General features: G+C 37.3%; 2 protein-coding genes across 3 annotated transcripts in view; one reads left to right on the top strand and one right to left on the bottom strand.

The window, feature by feature from the left end:
* The first annotated feature begins 968 nt into the window (after positions 1 to 968).
* Positions 969 to 17979, top strand: part of kcnj6 (potassium inwardly rectifying channel subfamily J member 6) — a 33474-nt gene continuing 16463 nt past the window's right edge. The window contains exons 1-2 of one of the 2 annotated variants that reach the window (XM_065264866.1): positions 969 to 978; positions 10361 to 10380. The gene's annotated coding sequence lies outside the window, so the exon portion shown is untranslated. Of the gene's footprint in view, positions 979 to 10226; positions 10381 to 17979 lie in introns of those variants that run through there. The other variant, XM_065264858.1, reaches the window with a different exon arrangement.
* On the bottom strand, positions 985 to 2779 carry kcnj15 (potassium inwardly rectifying channel subfamily J member 15). The gene is made up of 2 exons (XM_065264876.2): positions 2620 to 2779; positions 985 to 2038 (listed from the first exon to the last, which is right to left on the bottom strand). Exon 2 carries the CDS (start codon positions 2025 to 2027, stop codon positions 1017 to 1019), a length of 1011 nt encoding a protein of 336 aa, XP_065120948.1. The 5' UTR covers positions 2028 to 2038; positions 2620 to 2779; the 3' UTR covers positions 985 to 1016.

Below are 17979 nucleotides of genomic sequence, written 5' to 3'. Positions count from 1 at the left end.
TGTGTCTCTGCACACACTTACATGTCAAACACAAACATCGTCAAGGTTTTATTAAAGAAGAAACACAAATCACTTTTGATATTATACATTAATGTTTATATTCAAAAACAGACCAACATTTTCATTTCTTTACGATAATGATCCTTAAAGTAACATGCACTTATGAATCATAATTAGGGTTGCAAAGCTCAAGAATTTTAAAAATATTCCAAGTTAGAAATCTAAGGAATTAAAGGAAATGATTTATATCGGGTTTTGTTTTGGGTAATTTATACAAACTGTATCACATACAATACATTAGCTTTCTCCACATCAGACTCGTCTTCATTCATGTGGAGGGTTGCAAAATTCCAGGAACTTTAAGGATGTAATATATGGGAGTTAACGGGAATTCATGGGAATAATTTGGAAAAAATTGCAGAGTTGCCTATTACAGGGAACTTAAATGTAGTTAAAAAATCTTGCAGCATAATTTAGTTTAAGCGAAAAAGATTTCATTCAATTTCAGTTGAATTTCTACCCTGCACATTCATCAGTCACATGCACACAACACACAGCGTACTAAAATGATTTCTGAAGGATTTTAATCAAATAAATCCAGGCTTGATGAGTATAAGTATCGGGATTTTTGATTAATAAAAAGTAAAAAAATAACTAATTATTTAAACTAAAAATCTTTTGTATGATATGATATTGTTTATAATTTCCAAAATGTTCAAATAATTCCCATAAATTCCTGTTATGCTTCCAATTTGGAATATGTCTAACATTTAAAAGATAAAGTTCCCAGAAAACTTAGATTAAATTTAAATTAAATTTACTGTAAACATTCCGCCACTTTGCAACCCTATCATTGTGCCACAATGCTCATATATATTCCCATGTAATTTCCATTGAAATTTTCCAAAATTCAATGAATTTTGCAACCCTAATCACAATGCACAAGAGTAATTAATTAATCTACTAACTGAAGATTGATTTCATTTTTTTGATTCTGGTCTTATGGAGTGGATTCTTCACTCTTGTCTGTATTTCTCCTCCAGCTGAAGTTTCTCAGAGTTGTTCTGGACGGTCGACGGCTCGTCGCACATCTGCACTTTATCAAAGAAGTTAAAATCGGCAGCCAGCTTCCCCCCAGGCGTGTTGAAAAGCACAGGTTTGAACTCATAACCCCACAGGATCTCCTGCGGCACGTAAGACGTTCGGCTCTGACAGGTAGCCGCGGTCGACTCCATCGTACCGTTTAGAGTCACCAGCAACTCAAACTCTCGGGTCGGTAGGTTGGCGGCCGTGAGACCGGCCAGCGGGCTGCTGTCGTCCAGGAGGTGGCAGAAGGTCAGGGGCATGAGAAGGAACGGACATTCGTCACTGCAGTCCAGATTAAAGTCTAAGCTGGCCTGGTGGATGAGGGTCTTCTCGCCCTCTTGGGTAACGTAGGGCGACAGTAATTTGCCCGAGAGCTGACACTGAATCAGCAGGCTGTTTCTCATGTTGGCCACTCGCACCATCAAACACCAGGCGCCCCCGCGCTTGCACACCACCGCCGACTGGCTGAATTTAATGGTTTCCGCGCGCTTCTTAGGCCTCGCCAGCTTGGCCAGAAAGGCGCCGGTCACAAAAATCTCCGCCAGGCCCGTGAAGACCAGCTGAACTACCAGCGCGAGTATGGCGAGCGGGCATTCCTCGGAGATGTGACGAAACCCATAGCCAATGGTGGTCTGGGTCTCCAGAGAAAACAAATATGCTCCCGTCAGCGTTTCCACGTTCATCACGCATGCCGTGTGATTGGACGACTGGTCCGCGTCAAAGTCGCCGTTCCTCAGACCGATAAGATAAAAAACGACTCCAAACACGAACCAGGTCATGACGAATGTGGATGCGAACAGAGTGATCTTATAGCGCCATTTCATGTCTACCACCGTGGTCCAGATGTCATGTAAGAAGAGCTTTATCATGCCTTCCACGTTGTCAATCTTGACGTTATTGTGGCCGTCTTTGGATGCCACTCTGTGTATTTGATCCTTCATGATTCCTAACGCTGTGTGAAGAGAAAATCATTCAAATCACAATGGCCCTATAGAAATATACAGTCACAAATGGCCCTATAGAAATATATCGTAACCAATGGCCCTATAGAAATATATCGCCATCAATGGCCCTATAGAAATATATCGTAACCAATGGCCCTATAGAAATATATCGCCATCAATGGCCCTATAGAAATGTATCATCATCAATGGCCCTAAAGAAATATATAGTCATTAATGGCCCTATAGAAATATATCATCATCAATGGCCCTATAGAAATATATCGTCATTAATGGCCCTATAGAAATATATCATCATCAATGGCCCTATAGAAAGATATCATCATTAAGCTCTTGAGAAATCAAACTGAATCTGCTAAAATCATCGAGATCTCTATCAAATCAAAGATGAGCTTGATCAACAGATGCTTCTCTATCATGATGATCAATATTTTAAAGCTTTAGATTCTCAATCTTTGACCTTTCATTGACTCTCGCTCCTGTTTTTCTTCCTGGACTTTTCAGTTGTAAATTAACAGGAGGAACTCAGAGTTAGTGTGTAGATGTGGACATGTAAATGATAATCTCATACTTGCTCTCTTATGTCTCCGTCTCAGGTGGAAAGCCGTTTACTCTTCTCGCTCGGCTGTGAGTTGTAATCTGAAGCTGTCAGGCGTCTCTGTGCTCTTGTTCTTCTATTGTCAGGCCTCTGTTATGTGCACAACACTTTGACACAATGATATTGAGGACACTTAATGAGAAAATCACAGTGAAAAGCACCTGTTGTGCTGGTTCTCTCAGTAACTCCTCCTCCTCCTCCTCCTGTGTTGAGAGAAATATTTCCAGTTGGATTAACTAAAGAGTTTTGTGAGTTGCTGAATTTTGTGACTGACACTTGTTTAGAGATTCATCAGCAGTATGTGTCACATCACTGTATTCCTTTAACAAATGTGATTTACAAATGAGAGAGTAAAAGAGAGACAACACTAAGAGTTATATACAGTACTGTATGTAGGAGTAAAGCTGTAGCTCGGGAAGACAACACAGAAGACAGAGAGGACCACTTGGGTTAGACTGAGGTAAGTTCTTTTTGCAAAATATCTGCAGCACAATTTATTAACAGCTGCTTTTGTTTCCATCCGAGTGACTGAACTGACGGATTAACTGGTTATCAAACTTTTCTTCTGGTTAGTGTCATCTCCACACGTCTCACTATCCTTCTGATGTTGACCTTCAGGTCACATGACACAATTCTTGTTTGTTACTAACCAATCAGACAGAAAGTTTGTCTCTGATGGTGAACTCATGACTTCCTGTTTTCCTGACAGTCATGAGATGGTAACAAAGCTGGTAAATAATTACTCTTACTGAATAAGAAAAGCTAATGTCTTTAGTAGTTAATGAATAATATTTCAGGTATTTTTATTGTCTACAGGAGGAACAGAATCACTGCAGAGCGCAGCAGAAACTTCTCACATTGGTTTAGCGTCTTGTGATTTTAAAAACTTTATTTTACGTTAAACAGAGGTCAACACGTCTTCTGCAGTCATAACACCAGCATTCATTCATCAAACAAATGAAAGAGAAATACTTCAAACACAGAAACATGGAGTTTAAGGCACAGAATGCTGTCAAATCCCATTAATAGATTCACTTTGATTACAGTTTTAAAGTAGATCTGCATGTAGAGTTGTTTCAAACACATAAACACTGTAGAAAATATCTGTAGAAATCACAGAATTACTGTCAGCTGTTTGCCAGTAACTTACTGTAGATTTACATTGATGGCAACAGTTTATTTAAAGTTAAATGAACATTAAACATTAACAAGTTGTCATCTTTACAGAATAAAACTATAAAATAACAGCCTCATGCAAAGCATTCTGGGAACCAAAATCTGAAGAAAAAAAACAGAAAGGTTGATGAGGATTTGCATGATGTAAAGATGAAGACTTGTTAATGCTTAATGTTCATTTAATATGAATAAACTGTTGACGGTAAATAACATCCATGTAAATCTACAGTAAATTACTGGCAAACAGCTGCATAACTACAGCAACATTTTTACAGCAGCTTTCATAGCTTAACTTTAAGGGTGACACAGAAGGTAAATACAATGATAAAACTTCTTTTTAAAATCCTGGGAGTTTGTGGTCAGACATTATGGTTTTTACTGAGAATCACCTTTGTTACATAAAGACTTCAGATGACCCCAGGCCCCTGAACTTCATCAACTAATGCTGGAATTATTATTTACAAAATCGCACGCAAGATCATTTCAAGTCCAATTGTCCTCACAAAGATAAGAAAACCTGTATAAGGAAACAAACTTATAAATCAAACAGAATGATGTTTATTGAAAATGTGAAGTATCAGAAAGTTTTCTGTGATGATTTGGGTTAGGGTTTGGGGAAGGGAATAGAATATACAGTTTGTACAGTATACAAACCATTACGTCTATGGAAACCAGAATGTGTGTGTGTAGAGGTGTGTGTGTAGAGGTGTGTGTGTTTGTGTAGAGGTGTGTGTTTATCTCTGAGGACGTGCACGTCATTGTGAGCCTCTGTGTTAGTTAATGTCCCCATGCAGTCCACTGGGCAATGTTTATTTGAGGCTTTTGTGTGGCATCAGTAATTCCTCTGGGCATCTGCTGCTGTCTATACAGGCACAATAAAGAGTTTTGCAGAGGTGTGAAATTAAGAAAAGTCTCAAGGCACATTCACTCTGACGCCAACAAAGCCACTGAAAGTCTTTTATTTTTAGTGAGAGTTGCTGTTAGTGATGACAAACACTGAGCGGGGATCAGACAGAGATCGGACATTGGAACATGACCAACACAGTGTCTGATATATGAAAATAATCCAGCAGTGGAGTCAAAACAACACTTTAGAGTGAGATGCATTATAGTGCATAGAGCGAAAAATATATTTCAAAATATACAAAAAACAGCCAAAAAATACTGAAATATATTTTGAAATATATTTAAAAAATAAAATATATTTTAATGCATTTATATTTACCTCACATTGAAAGAAAAACTTGTTTTTGTTACAAACCTGATTTACAAAGGATAAAATTAAATATATTTTTAACTGCAAAAATATTATACGGTATTTTATAGAAACTTTTATATTTTGGCCAGAAAAAAATATTTTTTGCCCCATGGGTTGTAAAATTATAAATGTATTTGATGCCATTGAAATACATATTGAAATATATGTTATATATGAAGGATAAAACTAAATGTATTTCAAATATAAAACTATATTAAATCAAGTTTTACTTTCCACAAAATATATTTAGCATATAGACGGTTTCATTGGACGCACATTCGCTGACGCGATTCACGTCTGGATCCGAACTTTACTTCTGGTTTCGTTTTTTTTAATGGTTTGATTAGTTGCTAAACTGATCTCTTGAACAAATGTCTCGTTGAAAATAACAAATGTTTTGGTTTCCTAGGTAATCTATGTGTTTTTTTTTGCTTGTTATATAAATAAACTACGTTTAAAGAACTTTGTTGTTATTTGTTCTTGGCGGAGTTTACCGGAAGTTACGTGCGGACCACGACAGCCGCTTGTTTATGTTGTTACTGCTGAAACCGTATATACTTAAAACATATTTTTGGCTAAAGAAATGTAGTTTTTATGCTCTAATGGACGTGGATGAAGCCAAAGAACCCATCACAGTCATTGTGTAGATACTGAACAGAGTCTGTAATCTGATCCTGAGTCAGTCCAAGTTAATTTCCAATATCTCACTATTACAACAATATACTCAACCAAATCTCCAGGTCCACCTGTGGTGCTACATGAAACTGTGTCCTAGCTGGAAAAACCATGGGGTTGTCTTCATCTGTCATGATCTCACAGTTATAGTACTGGAGGTTTACGTCTTAAATCTGAGAATATTCATCAAGTTTTCTTTACATCGTATGAGGTCACTGCGACGGCCTGAACATTTATCTCCAGTTTTATCTCTGTAAATTCATGAGCTTTTTTGGAAATCTGTTCCAAATCTTAACCGTTTCCAGCCATCTGCTTTTTGCTGTCGAGGGAAGATGCCTGCAGATCTCATCCCTCGCTCATATCAGATCACACGCTTCATCTACTGAACTAACTATACATCAGGTGTATTCTTGTGTTTTGGGTTCAGTCATGTGAAATATAACCGTTGTTGTCTGCTGTCTTTGGCCAACATTAGCACATCTTGCTTTCGTAATGACTGTAGTGAGATTAGTGTCCTGTATACACGCGCACACACGCACACGCACACGCACACGCACACGCACACGCACACACACACACACACACACACACACACACACACACACAGCCATGATAATAAATGTTTTGGGTTATATGACTGCAGAAAACAGTGAAGCTACTAAACACTGAAGAATGAAGCTTCAGCTCTGCACAGGAAACACACAGAGCCAACGTCCTGTACAAGAAATACAGCAGACGCTCTCTCAGTCAGAGATCAGGGGACGACCAAACACACACACACACACACACACACACACACACACACACACACACACACACACACACACACACAAAAACGTGGCCTTTGATTTGTTCTGATACACTGAAACACTCAAACACAAATCTCCAACAGTGTGTCACAGCAGAGGTCATGTGCTATCTGCCTCTCATTCTCTTTCATGTGTGTGTGTGTGTGTGTGTGTGTGTGTGTGTGTGTGTGTGATAGCCAAAAATAGCCAAAGAAACATTTTTGAGAAAATACATAACCAGACAGTGTTCAAAACTATCCACTTGCCTTAGCTTGATTCAAAACTGTAAGCTTGCAGTAATGTTTTAATTCCAGTGGTACTGGTGGATTTTCGCGGGAAATTCGGGCACGTCTTTGCGTCATTACGTCACTTCTGCACACATAAAGAATGAGACCCGGCTAGTAGTAAAAACAAAACAAAAAAAAACAAAAAAAAAAACACCCGGCTAGTAGTTGTATTGTGTGAGGATGATGGAGGTGGATATTTATAGCCTTTCTCACAGCACTTGGTGAAAAATTGCAGGGCTTATTTATATAAAAAGCTGTTTTCAGATGCCCATCGACTGATTGGGTAGCTTCTGTTTTTAGTAATGTTTTAATGCGTGTTTTTCTGTAAACGCGTATAAACTGACTGGCATCACGTCACGTGCCAACAACAGCGCAATGTATGGAATCATATTACAGCACACACTAAAAATATCCTGTAGTGCATCCTTACTATCAAGATAACATAATAGCAGAATGTTATACACGACATCTAGAGAAATACATGCCACGTGAATGTAAACAATACATGCGCGGACGTGTGTAACTTACCCACGTGATCACGTTAAGTGTAATACATGATTACACTTCGACATGTAATAAGAATATTACATGACAGCAAATATAAATAAAAATAAACAACTTACTTCAGGAATATTATCTTCTTCCAGTCGATCTTCCTTTGATCTGTCCAGGGGTAAATAAAGTATCTAACTAAGATGAACGCTTCTTTTTCTTTTCCTCATTGTCCAGACATAACTGAAGCTCTTACTCAAGAGTGTATATAAAGTTTATCATCCCAATACGCAGTATTTAGACTTTAAATCGCTTTTAAAAAATCAGATAATGAAGTTAGTCAGGATGACAATATCCACAGGGACGCGGTGATTGACAGATTCTCCTCAATACATTGTGTTCATCCGCGCTGTTTCGTGCCGATGTACAACCCACGTAAAGTTGATTATTCCGCGAATAGCTGCAATTGCAGATTTCGAACAGAGATGGCGACAAAGAGGAAAAACGCCGGACTGCAGCTTTGATTGATTGATTGATTGAAACCTTTATTGCCCCGAGGGGAATTTATTTTGCACTCAAGGAAGCCACATTAACATCCAACAACATTATAAACATTGAACAACACAAACACAGCAATGGTAGTGACATACAATCATCAGTCCAATATCTAAAATAAATCAATATAATTAAAAAAATCTTACATTCTCTATTCTCCTCGGTACAAATGATGGCACGTTTAGTTTTTGTTGGGGGCATTCGAAATCTACATCCAGATGGAAGAAGGAAAAACTTTAAGAAAAGTGGGTGGAATGGATCATCCAGTATCCTTAATGCCAGATTGAGGTATACTGATCTGTGAGACTGTAGATGCTTTTGACATCGGATCCAGTAATTTTCCTGGCCATTTTAGCTTTAAGAATCCTTTGGGGAAAATTAGGCCTGAGAGCTAAATCTGACAAAAAATAATGTTCAATTTATTTAGTTGTACAAACACTTTATAAATAGTTTTTTGTACCGTCTCTCTCGCATACACACACATGGACAGATCATTGTAAATCAGATTTTTTATTAAAAATGAAAACACAATAAGACCTTTGCACTACATCTTATTTTTTGTATTGCTTTGTTTTATAATTTTCATTGCATTTATTGTACGCAGACTAGCTGCAAATGCTTTGGCGATTCTATGATTCCAATAAACTTAACACTGTCATGCCACATACATTAAAAAAACTTTCTCTCTCTCTTTATTTCTTTCTCATTATTAATTTTCTCTCTCTCTCTCTCTCTCTCTCTATCTCTCTCTCTCTCTCTCTCTCTCTATCTCTCTCTCTATTTCTCTCTTTCACAGCTCATTTAAAGTAATTGGATTATTCTCTTGCCCATTGTTGCCTCTATGCAGAGAGCATGGAAATCATCACATAATAAATACATCTATTAAATCAAAGTTCAGTAATGTACAGTCTCCTCTCATTCTTCAGCCTGTGAGATGTTTTGATAACTTCTAGTTATTTTGCCGTTGGACCTTTCATTCAAATGGAGGTGTCAGTGCTTGCGGGATTTGCATGACACCCAGTTAATGTGTGTCAGTGGCTTCCAGCTCTGTGCCATCAGAACAGCTGTGCCTGTCACTGTGTTTCCTGCGTTGAGCCGCAGTCATTATGCGCTGGGGCCGGGGGACTCACGGACGCCTTCAATCTGGAGTCTATTCCCCCGTCTCCAAACCTCTGCAGCTGCCACTTTTGCCCCAGGGTGCTCTGCTATCTCCTGTGGGGACTGCAGTATAGCCTTAAATATCCTCCTCTATAGAATATACTTTTAATTATTCATGTTATTATTTTTCATTAGTGATCTACCTCATGTATGTTGCAGTGTGTTGTTTATATGTTGACATAGGACATGTAAAATATATGTGCTAGCCAATATTGTTGATTAACATGAACACAATTTTTTATTGTAAATATATAGGGCTTAAATTAATCTTAAATGAATGCTATGTCTTTAAATAAAATAAAAATTACAAAATTAGTTGGTAAGGTGTGTGGTTTACACCAATGCATTTTCCCTCAGGACCGCTGTTTTTTGTTCTGGTGTTTGCAGCGTTTAATCCGCAATGAGTTTGTAGTTTGTAACCGCGCAGCTCACCGAGAGTTGAACATTTTGGGGTGAAATGCTGCTGCGCTCCTCAGCGTCACTTTTTACTCAACCGTCCAATCACAGTTGAGGACGGGCAGGAAAAATACTACACTGCTTGAATGGTTTCTGCCAATTTATTTATGAAATTTAACTGTTTTTTAATAATAAGTGTTTTGACATATTATATTTTTATAATATAATTGTCATGTTTTTTAATATTTCTAAAACCTTGTTTTTATTGTAGTAAATCAATAAATAAAAATTAAACAATGATTATTGTAGCAAAACCATGGGTAAATTGTGTTATAACATTTTTTTTTGTAGTTCAGTCGTGCTTAATATTTTGCCTACGGTTTGTCTAAATACTTTGATTGTGAGTCTACAGGATTGGGTTACATTTAAATGTGATTTTTACAGCTGTATTTACAATATAGATTTTGGAGAATTTATGTAAAATTTATTGATTTAAAGTATTCAGAACATTTTATTTAGTTTTATTGTTCCGTTACTATATAAAAATACTGGATAAAAACCTGCACTGTTCATTTATAATGTGATACTGTAATGCGCTTTTTTAGACTGCGATCTGTTGTAAACGCTTGTGTTTGACCAACTACTGAAAATAAAATGTAAAATACAATAATGAAATAAATATGAAATCTGCCTGCATCTCTCTCTCTCTCTCTCTCTCTCTCTCTCTCTCTCTCTCTCTCTCTCTCTCTCTCTCTCTCTCTCTCTCTCTCTCTCTCTCTCTCTCTCTCTCTCGCTTGCTCAAGTCTTTGCTTCATTAGAGATCATGTCAGAAAGGGAGGATGATGAAGGGGCTTTATGTGTTTCTTGTGGGCAGAAAGGTGAAATGCTCGCTGGACTGAGGTGAACACAGAGCTGGAGATGATGAAGATCTGAATGAACGCACTATCGGGTTAGTTACACTCATTTTTACCACTGCATCACTGTAATTCTAGTTTGCTCAGGTTTCTCAGCAGGATTGTAATGGAGTGATAGCTTACATAAGACTCACACGAGCCTCTGAAATCGTTTGTTAGTCTAAGAATCCTCATCATCATCTTCCTCCTTTTTGCTACAGAGGAGCTACAGTAAAGATCACGGAATGACGGACAGATGGGAATCATTCACAGTCGCTTTTCTCGTCATTTATTGACCAGCACGACGTTTATCATAGCAAACATGCGCGATGTTTCCCTCAGGAGATTTTATTTTATTTAAATTCATCCGTGGTTTTCTGCTCATTTTAAATCTTTATTATCTGGTTAGATTTTGAGTGGGTTCTGATGGGTCTCAAATCCCGCCTATTCTACCGCCGTCTCCATGGAGACCCACCGATCGCCCGATTAGAAGCACGAGAGTGAAACCCTAAAAATCCCGTAGAGCTCCGAGACCCGCGCGAGGTTCTCTCTCTCTCTCTCTCTCTCTCTCTCTCTCTCTCTCTCTCTCTCTCTCTCTCTCTCTCTCTCTCTCTCTCTCTCTCTCTCTCTCTCTCTCTCTCTCTCATCATGTATGTAGTCGCCACAGTTGTGTAGTAAATGGCACAGTTTTAGATATGAATTAATGATGAGTTCGCTCAACACGAGACTATCTGACCGTTTTCGATTTTATAGCCAGCTCTGCATAATAATAATCAAAGTTTTTGTCAAACTTTACTGGACTTTAAAGTAGCATGAAGAGATTGATGAACATCTGAGTTCATCTCTTGAATGAAATCTTTTTAATAACTAACCCTTTACTGAGAGCTGGCAGACTCACATCTGCTCTTAGATGCATTCAGCCGGATATATAAGCACATAATTAAATGAATGTGAGACACAGGACTGTTTGTTGCTATGACTTTACCTTTATAAATCAGATTATTCCTCACAGTCTAGAAATAATGTGTGGGATTTGATCGTATTTCCTTCGTGAGCTATAACTCAGCAAGCAAAAACCGAGACATTGAAATGACAGCTAACTATAGACCCAGTACAGTCCGGTTATGAGTAACTCATTTCTACCCTAAATAACCTTGAATTTAGTTACATGCAGTTTTTTCTTAAATAACCTGGAGAAGCACTACATTTCATCATGTAAGCAAAGTCAACAGGTGTTCAAGGTGATTTCTTCTAAGCGTATACGCATCGACTATTTTTGGGCTATGTTTAGGCGTCTATTAGACTTTTTCTGACAGACCAAATTTGGCCCTATTTTTACCAAAATTGCTTGCTTGGAGACAAGACATTGAACCAAACAGACAGAAAATGTCGACTTTTAAGCTTTATTGTTTGGCTGAGTCTGAAAGTATTAAGAAACGCCTAAGCGTTTCTTCAGAACGCTGCCACTTCACTCGGCACATCGTGCATCTGCCATTGTGAGCGCTTGACGGATTGAGCTGTGTGTTGTTGCCATGGTGATGATGATGATGGCTGCCTGGCTCATGTTTCTCAGTGAAAGAGAAAAATCTCCTTTAGACGAAACTCTTCAGCTTTATACTGTAGTCGAAGATGCTTCATCATCATTTATGGCACAAACACATTTTCTTGATGTTGCAGTGTTCATTGGTCTTTATGTCAGAAGTAGGCACATGATTATATTTTTGGTAATCTAGAATGTTTTTTTTTTCACAGTTGCAATCTTGTCCACTCTTACATGTGGAAATAAAACTCGAGCGTGGTCAGAATTGATGTTATGTCTCTGATATTCAAGATAATCTATCATAAAGTATGTATTATTTGTACACACATTCATACTACCCATGGTTCTCCTCCAGCTTTTTGTGTACTAAAACCCTGAGGAAAACTGAGGGAAAACGTGAATAATTTAACACGACCCGTGCTCAGATTGACCTAGCGAGAGCCGTTTATCAATGCCAGAAAAAGACTTTGAAGGATACGAGAGAACTTCACTCAAACCACAGCCCTGAAGAAACGCTGCTGCTCATTGATTTTAGAGATGTGACACCTCAGTGTTGTTATGATCTCTCTCTTCATGTCTATCAGAAACTCTCTCTTTATGTAAGGATTTAGGCGATGTTGTTGCAGGACTGATCTGAACCGCTAGTGCTCTTGAAATACAAGCTGCGTCATTTCTAATGGTTTTGTCTCTTCGGTCCACACTCGCTCTCTCTTTCTGTCTGTCTGTGTGTTTTATTGACCGTACATGTGTAAAACCAAAGGATTGCAGCTGGGCTGCGTACAAATAGTGCATTGTGTCATTTTGTTTGATTTGTGCAGTAATTTATAAAAAGTTTATTACGAGTATTGTTGTGGTTCAGATCATGGGCGTAATGATGATGAGTTTTAAGAGAATATCAGGACTGAATCAGTGCAGAGGTGATTTGTTTTTTTTTTACTCAACTCTTGGTTATGCAGGGCTTTATAATGACATGAAGGGGCTCACTGAGTTTTACTGAATTGAAGACACGTGAGATACGGTGTTATGTGTAATGTAGTTGTATTAGTTTAACTACAGTAACACTACCATCCTGAGATCGACCCTGGACTCACTGTCAGGATGCGTCTCCTATATTTGTGACCCATGTTGGCACGATGAGCAAAAAAGTTGATTTTAGTCAAATTGAGGTTTTCATCAAAATAAGTACATTAAGCCTTAATACTCTCAATACTCTAAATAGTCATTAAACTTCAAAATGATCTATTTTTGTTCATTTTCTAAAAGGTGTATCATCCTAAATCCTATTCAAAGACGCGTCTCCATCCACATCCTTCTCCACGTCTGACATTTTGGTTTTAATGTAAGAATTAGAAAATAAAGTGAATGATATTAAAAGAGTTATTTAACACGATAAGACATGAAAACGATCTTCCTGACAGATCTGAAGCATGCACACAGATGCACGAGCACATGACCCACAGAATTACAGTTTAAAAATATCGATTTTGACAAAATCTGTTATGTCTTAAGTGAATGTTTCATTAACTGTTGGGAAAATATCTGATGTGTAAGATTATATTAGATACTTGCATTACACTAGATCTTAAAGCTGTCTGTCTCAATTTCAATCAAACAATAAAAGAAAGAAATTGATATATATTGATTTTGTTTTTGCGTGCTAAATCTATTAGTTTTTACAGTGATTTTAAGGTATGGATGCAGTGATTTTGTTTTTGAACCTTAAAAAAATCAACTTCAGATCTAAATAACACATTTTTGAAAATGTGCTCATTCCGACTCATTTTGCCAGCACGGGTCACATTTACACATGTTAGGAACTCCAGCAATTATTTCTGGGATCAAGGTTCTGTGTGAAAGGTGTTTATCTCTCTCTCTCTCTTTCTCCAGTCTGTCTGTCTGTTGTTGGGCAGGTGGCACAGGTGAGCTGAGGTGTGTGTACAGGTGTGCATGCGAGCGTTTGTGTTTACACAGTGATTACGGCTGCTGTTCAGAGCTTTGATAGGAGAGCACTGTGTTTCTTCATTAGTTCACAGGTTTGATGTGAAACGTTGTGTTCAGTTGCCTTCAGCGTGATTTACTTTGAGCTCCTGCTGTGAACTCTTACTATGCGGTTGACTGAAAGGTCAAAGTTCATCTCACTGTGTACTCCTGTGTTTCTGCACGTGTTCTGTGAATGGCAATCGTGTGATATTTGGTCACAACATGCACAAGCCGTGTTCGATATTAGCTGTAACATGTGCTTGTTTTGGTTTCGGTTTCACTTAAAAAGCTCAAAGCATTCAATGTTTTCTCCTTAACATCTATAATTTCATTACAGAATGTATCACTTTTGTTTTTTCATTTTGCAGATGCTTTCATCCAAAGTGACTTACAAATGAAGAAGAATTTCACATGAAGAGCCAATAATTAACACAGTTTTAACCGGGTAACTTGTTCTTACCGGTTACTTGTTACTTGATGACTTTAATGATGGCTTTCGTGATGGAAATGCAATTTTTTGGAGCGTCAACACGTTGATTCCCATATAAAGCAGTGGCGGCTTGTGACTGCTCTTCAGAGGATGCGCTAATTCATAATAAGTGTTTGGATTGTCACGTGTGTGGTTCCCTTTTCCAAAATATGTGTCATGCGTGTGGAGAGATCCTGTGTGCATCACGTGTTTTGTCAAAATAAGTGCCTGCTGGAGACCTCTCCTTTCAAGTTCAATGCAGCAGGCACTTATTTTGGCATGACACGTGATGCACACACGATCTCTCAAAGTGCAGAACACATATTTTGGAATGACGAACCACACACATGACAAGCTACATACATGTTGTGACAAACTTTGCATTGTGCGCTTCAAAAAAAGAAGTCACCAGCCGCCACTGATATAAAGACATAAAGAAACTGCAGTCATAACTACAGATTGGCTGCCAAACTATGGAGGACCACAAGAGTCATGCAAAATGTAATAAAGAACTTCAATATTTAAATATTATTAATTATTTAATTACAACTAACTGGACAATAAAAATAGCAATTAATAGATTTGTTTAAAAATTCATTAATTAATCTATAAATAAATAGACAAAGTTACAAAAAAAATCATTATGTAACATTTTATTAGGCAATAAAAAGTGAGATTATAAAAATAACGTAGAAATGAAATATTAATCCATTAATAAATAGTTCAAATTAATATAACAATTTATAAAAACAACATAAAATACTCAATAAGTTCATCATTTTAAATTGCATTTATAAATTCTTAATTAAATAATGGAATTCCAAAATGTATTTCAAAAAGCGATTTAAAAAGAGAAATAAATAACTGGATTTATAAATTGAACTACAAATACAGGTTTAAATTAGGCATTTAAATGGGCATTTCCGTTTAACTTTTCTGTTTTCATTTTCCCGATGGTTTTCCTTATTCTTTTTTGCTATTTGATTTGCTTTTCGTTTTAGCCTCTCTATTTAGCTTTTCCGTGACTCTTTGGGTCCTTGCAAATGGTCAAATGAGAAAAGCAAATTAGCTATGGCCAGGTGGATGTAACAAGCTCGCTGATTGGCTCCCATTGTACGTCATGCACAGATTTATATATCTCGGATGAGGACCCAAAGAGTCACGGAAAAGCTCAAATTAACGGAAAAGTTAAACGGAAATGCCCATTTAAATGCCTAATTTAAACCTGTATTTGTAATTCAATTTATAAATCCAGTTATTTATTTCTCTTTTTAAATCGCTTTTTGAAATACATTTTGAAATTCCATTATTTAATTAAGAATTTATAAATGCAATTTAAAATGATGAACTTATTGAGTATTTTATGTTGTTTTTATAAATTGTTATGTTAATTTGAACTATTTATAAATGGATTAATATTTCATTTCTATGTTATTTTATAATCTCACTTTTTATTGCCTAATAAAATGTTACATAATGATTTTTTTTGTAACTTTGTCTATTTATTTATAGATTAATTAATGAATTTTTAAACAAATCTATTAATTGCTATTTTTAATTGTCCAGGTAGTTATTAAATATTGAAGTTCTTTATTACATTCTGCATGACTTTTGTGGTCCTCCATACCAAACCTCTCTTCACATAGCACTAATTATAATCGCCGTCTCCCCTCGTCTTTAAGAAACCACTTTATTTTTTATTTTTGAAGAGGTATTTGCTAAGGACTTTTATCTGCGAGTCTAAAGCATCTGCGCAAGGCATGCCTGGAGCAAAATTTTCTTATGAATATATGAACTTTTTGAAACTTTTGTGTTAAACCTCCTTTAATGCGTTACAAAGCCAAAAAGAGACAGAATATTTTATTTAAAATAACTTGTAGCCATATACACTTGGGTTGGCAAGTGTGAGTAAATAATAAAAGATTTTTTTGGGGGAAGGGGGGTAACCTACTCTCGTAACATGTTTCTGTTTTAGAGCTTAGTCACACCTGCCATCATTTCACAAATTCAAATTTGGCTCTCCTTGTGATGTCAGAAGGGGATAATACCAACCCTTATTTGCACTATCCAACCACGGCACTGCCATTAAGTGCAGAGATCAACTCATTTGCATTTTAAAGCACACACCCAAAAATGGCACATTTTTGCTCACACCTACAAAGTGTCAATTTTAACATGTTGTAATAAATTATCTGTGGGGTGTTTTGAGCTAAAACATACATACTCTGGAGACACCAAAGATTTTATAGATAGATATTTGACATCTTAAAAAATTCATCCATGACATCCATAGAACTGGTGCCCCCCTGGGGTCTCCGGCCCCCAGTTTGAGAACCACTGCATTAGAGGGCAACACATTCCTGTGAATTTAATGCAAGTACTGCAGCAGCCTCAGTTCATGTTGTAGTTGACAAAATGGCCGAACCGCATGGAGGGTTAAGATGTTATGTTCTTGATTCCTGCATTTGCCTAATTTCCTGGTGATTCATGAAGTAGTTTCAGTCAGTCTGTGTCAATGACGAAATGTGAGTGTTCAGGCAGTTGTTAAATCCAGAGCTGAAATTACTGCTGATACTTGTAATTAGAAGTTTAAGTTTATTACCAATGTTAAGTTGTTTTTGTTTACTATTTAAGCACTAATGGTATGGATTTTGATGTAATTCTGTTAAATGGACTAGTCATGCTGAAGCTGTTGATAGTATATTGTGCTGCAGTATATGTCATCTTAAGTGTGCTCTGTTGCAGTTACCAATAATTCCTTTACTGTTTTTGTTTACAACACTCAAACCTTCTTGTGCCTACCTTCTGTCGAAATGTTACCCTATACGCCATACCGTGCTGTTATTATTAATACCCTGGAACAAAGTAAATTCCCTTAATTTGATAGACTCTCCCTGAGTCTTGATCGATATCCTGTAGTGAATACATTCACTGAACACATAAATAGTTAACTGTCAGGATCCTGTCTAGGAGTCTTGTTTTGTATTTGAATTTTGTCTTGGTGGCAGGTTTCTGGCAATCCCAGGCTTTATGTGGAGGCTTATGCCTCGCTTATTGGGTCATGTGCCTCCGGTGTCTTGTCCCTTGTCCCCGCCCCCTCGTTTTCCCGCTTATAAGTAATCATTGGTTTTCTCCCATCACCTGTTGCCACTCATTATCTTGTTTGGTTCATTCTATATAATGTTATTGTGTCCTTAGTTCTGTGCAGGTTCATTTTGTATTGTTCTCGTGTTCATGTGGTGTTCCAGTCTAGTTATCTAAGTCAAGTTTAGTGTTATCTGTCTTCATCTTGTGTACCCCCTCGTGGGTGTTTGTTTTATATTTATGAATACAGTCTGCGATTGGGTTCATCCGTCTACGTTTCCTCACAGTTAACAGTCCTGCTTCTTCTTAACATGGTTTTTCGAGTAGGATGTGATTTACTACAGTGACAGTATGGTTGATAAGCATCAGATAAACATCAAAGAGTAGCTTTCTTAGAGTCTGTGTGGCCAAAACCCCAGACATATCCCCCGACCTACTTTGATGATTTCCTAATGGACTATGGGCCTTATTGGCCAAGAAGTGAGCGTCCACACTTTAGTACAGCAATAATCAAGAACAGGAACCTGACATCCGAAAAGAGGGTGCTTCACAGCTGGCAGCTCAATCTGTAAGCAGAGAACC

The sequence above is a fragment of the Paramisgurnus dabryanus genome, chromosome 10 (assembly GCF_030506205.2).
Source record: "Paramisgurnus dabryanus chromosome 10, PD_genome_1.1, whole genome shotgun sequence".
Classification (NCBI taxonomy): Eukaryota; Metazoa; Chordata; class Actinopteri; order Cypriniformes; family Cobitidae; genus Paramisgurnus; species Paramisgurnus dabryanus.
This window is presented reverse-complemented; position numbering and strand designations above follow the sequence as displayed.

What these genes read in the sequence shown, in the direction of transcription:
- kcnj15 (XM_065264876.2), bottom strand. Translation starts at nt 2,027, where the DNA reads ATGAAGGATCAAATACACAGAGTGGCATCCAAAGACGGCCACAATAAC.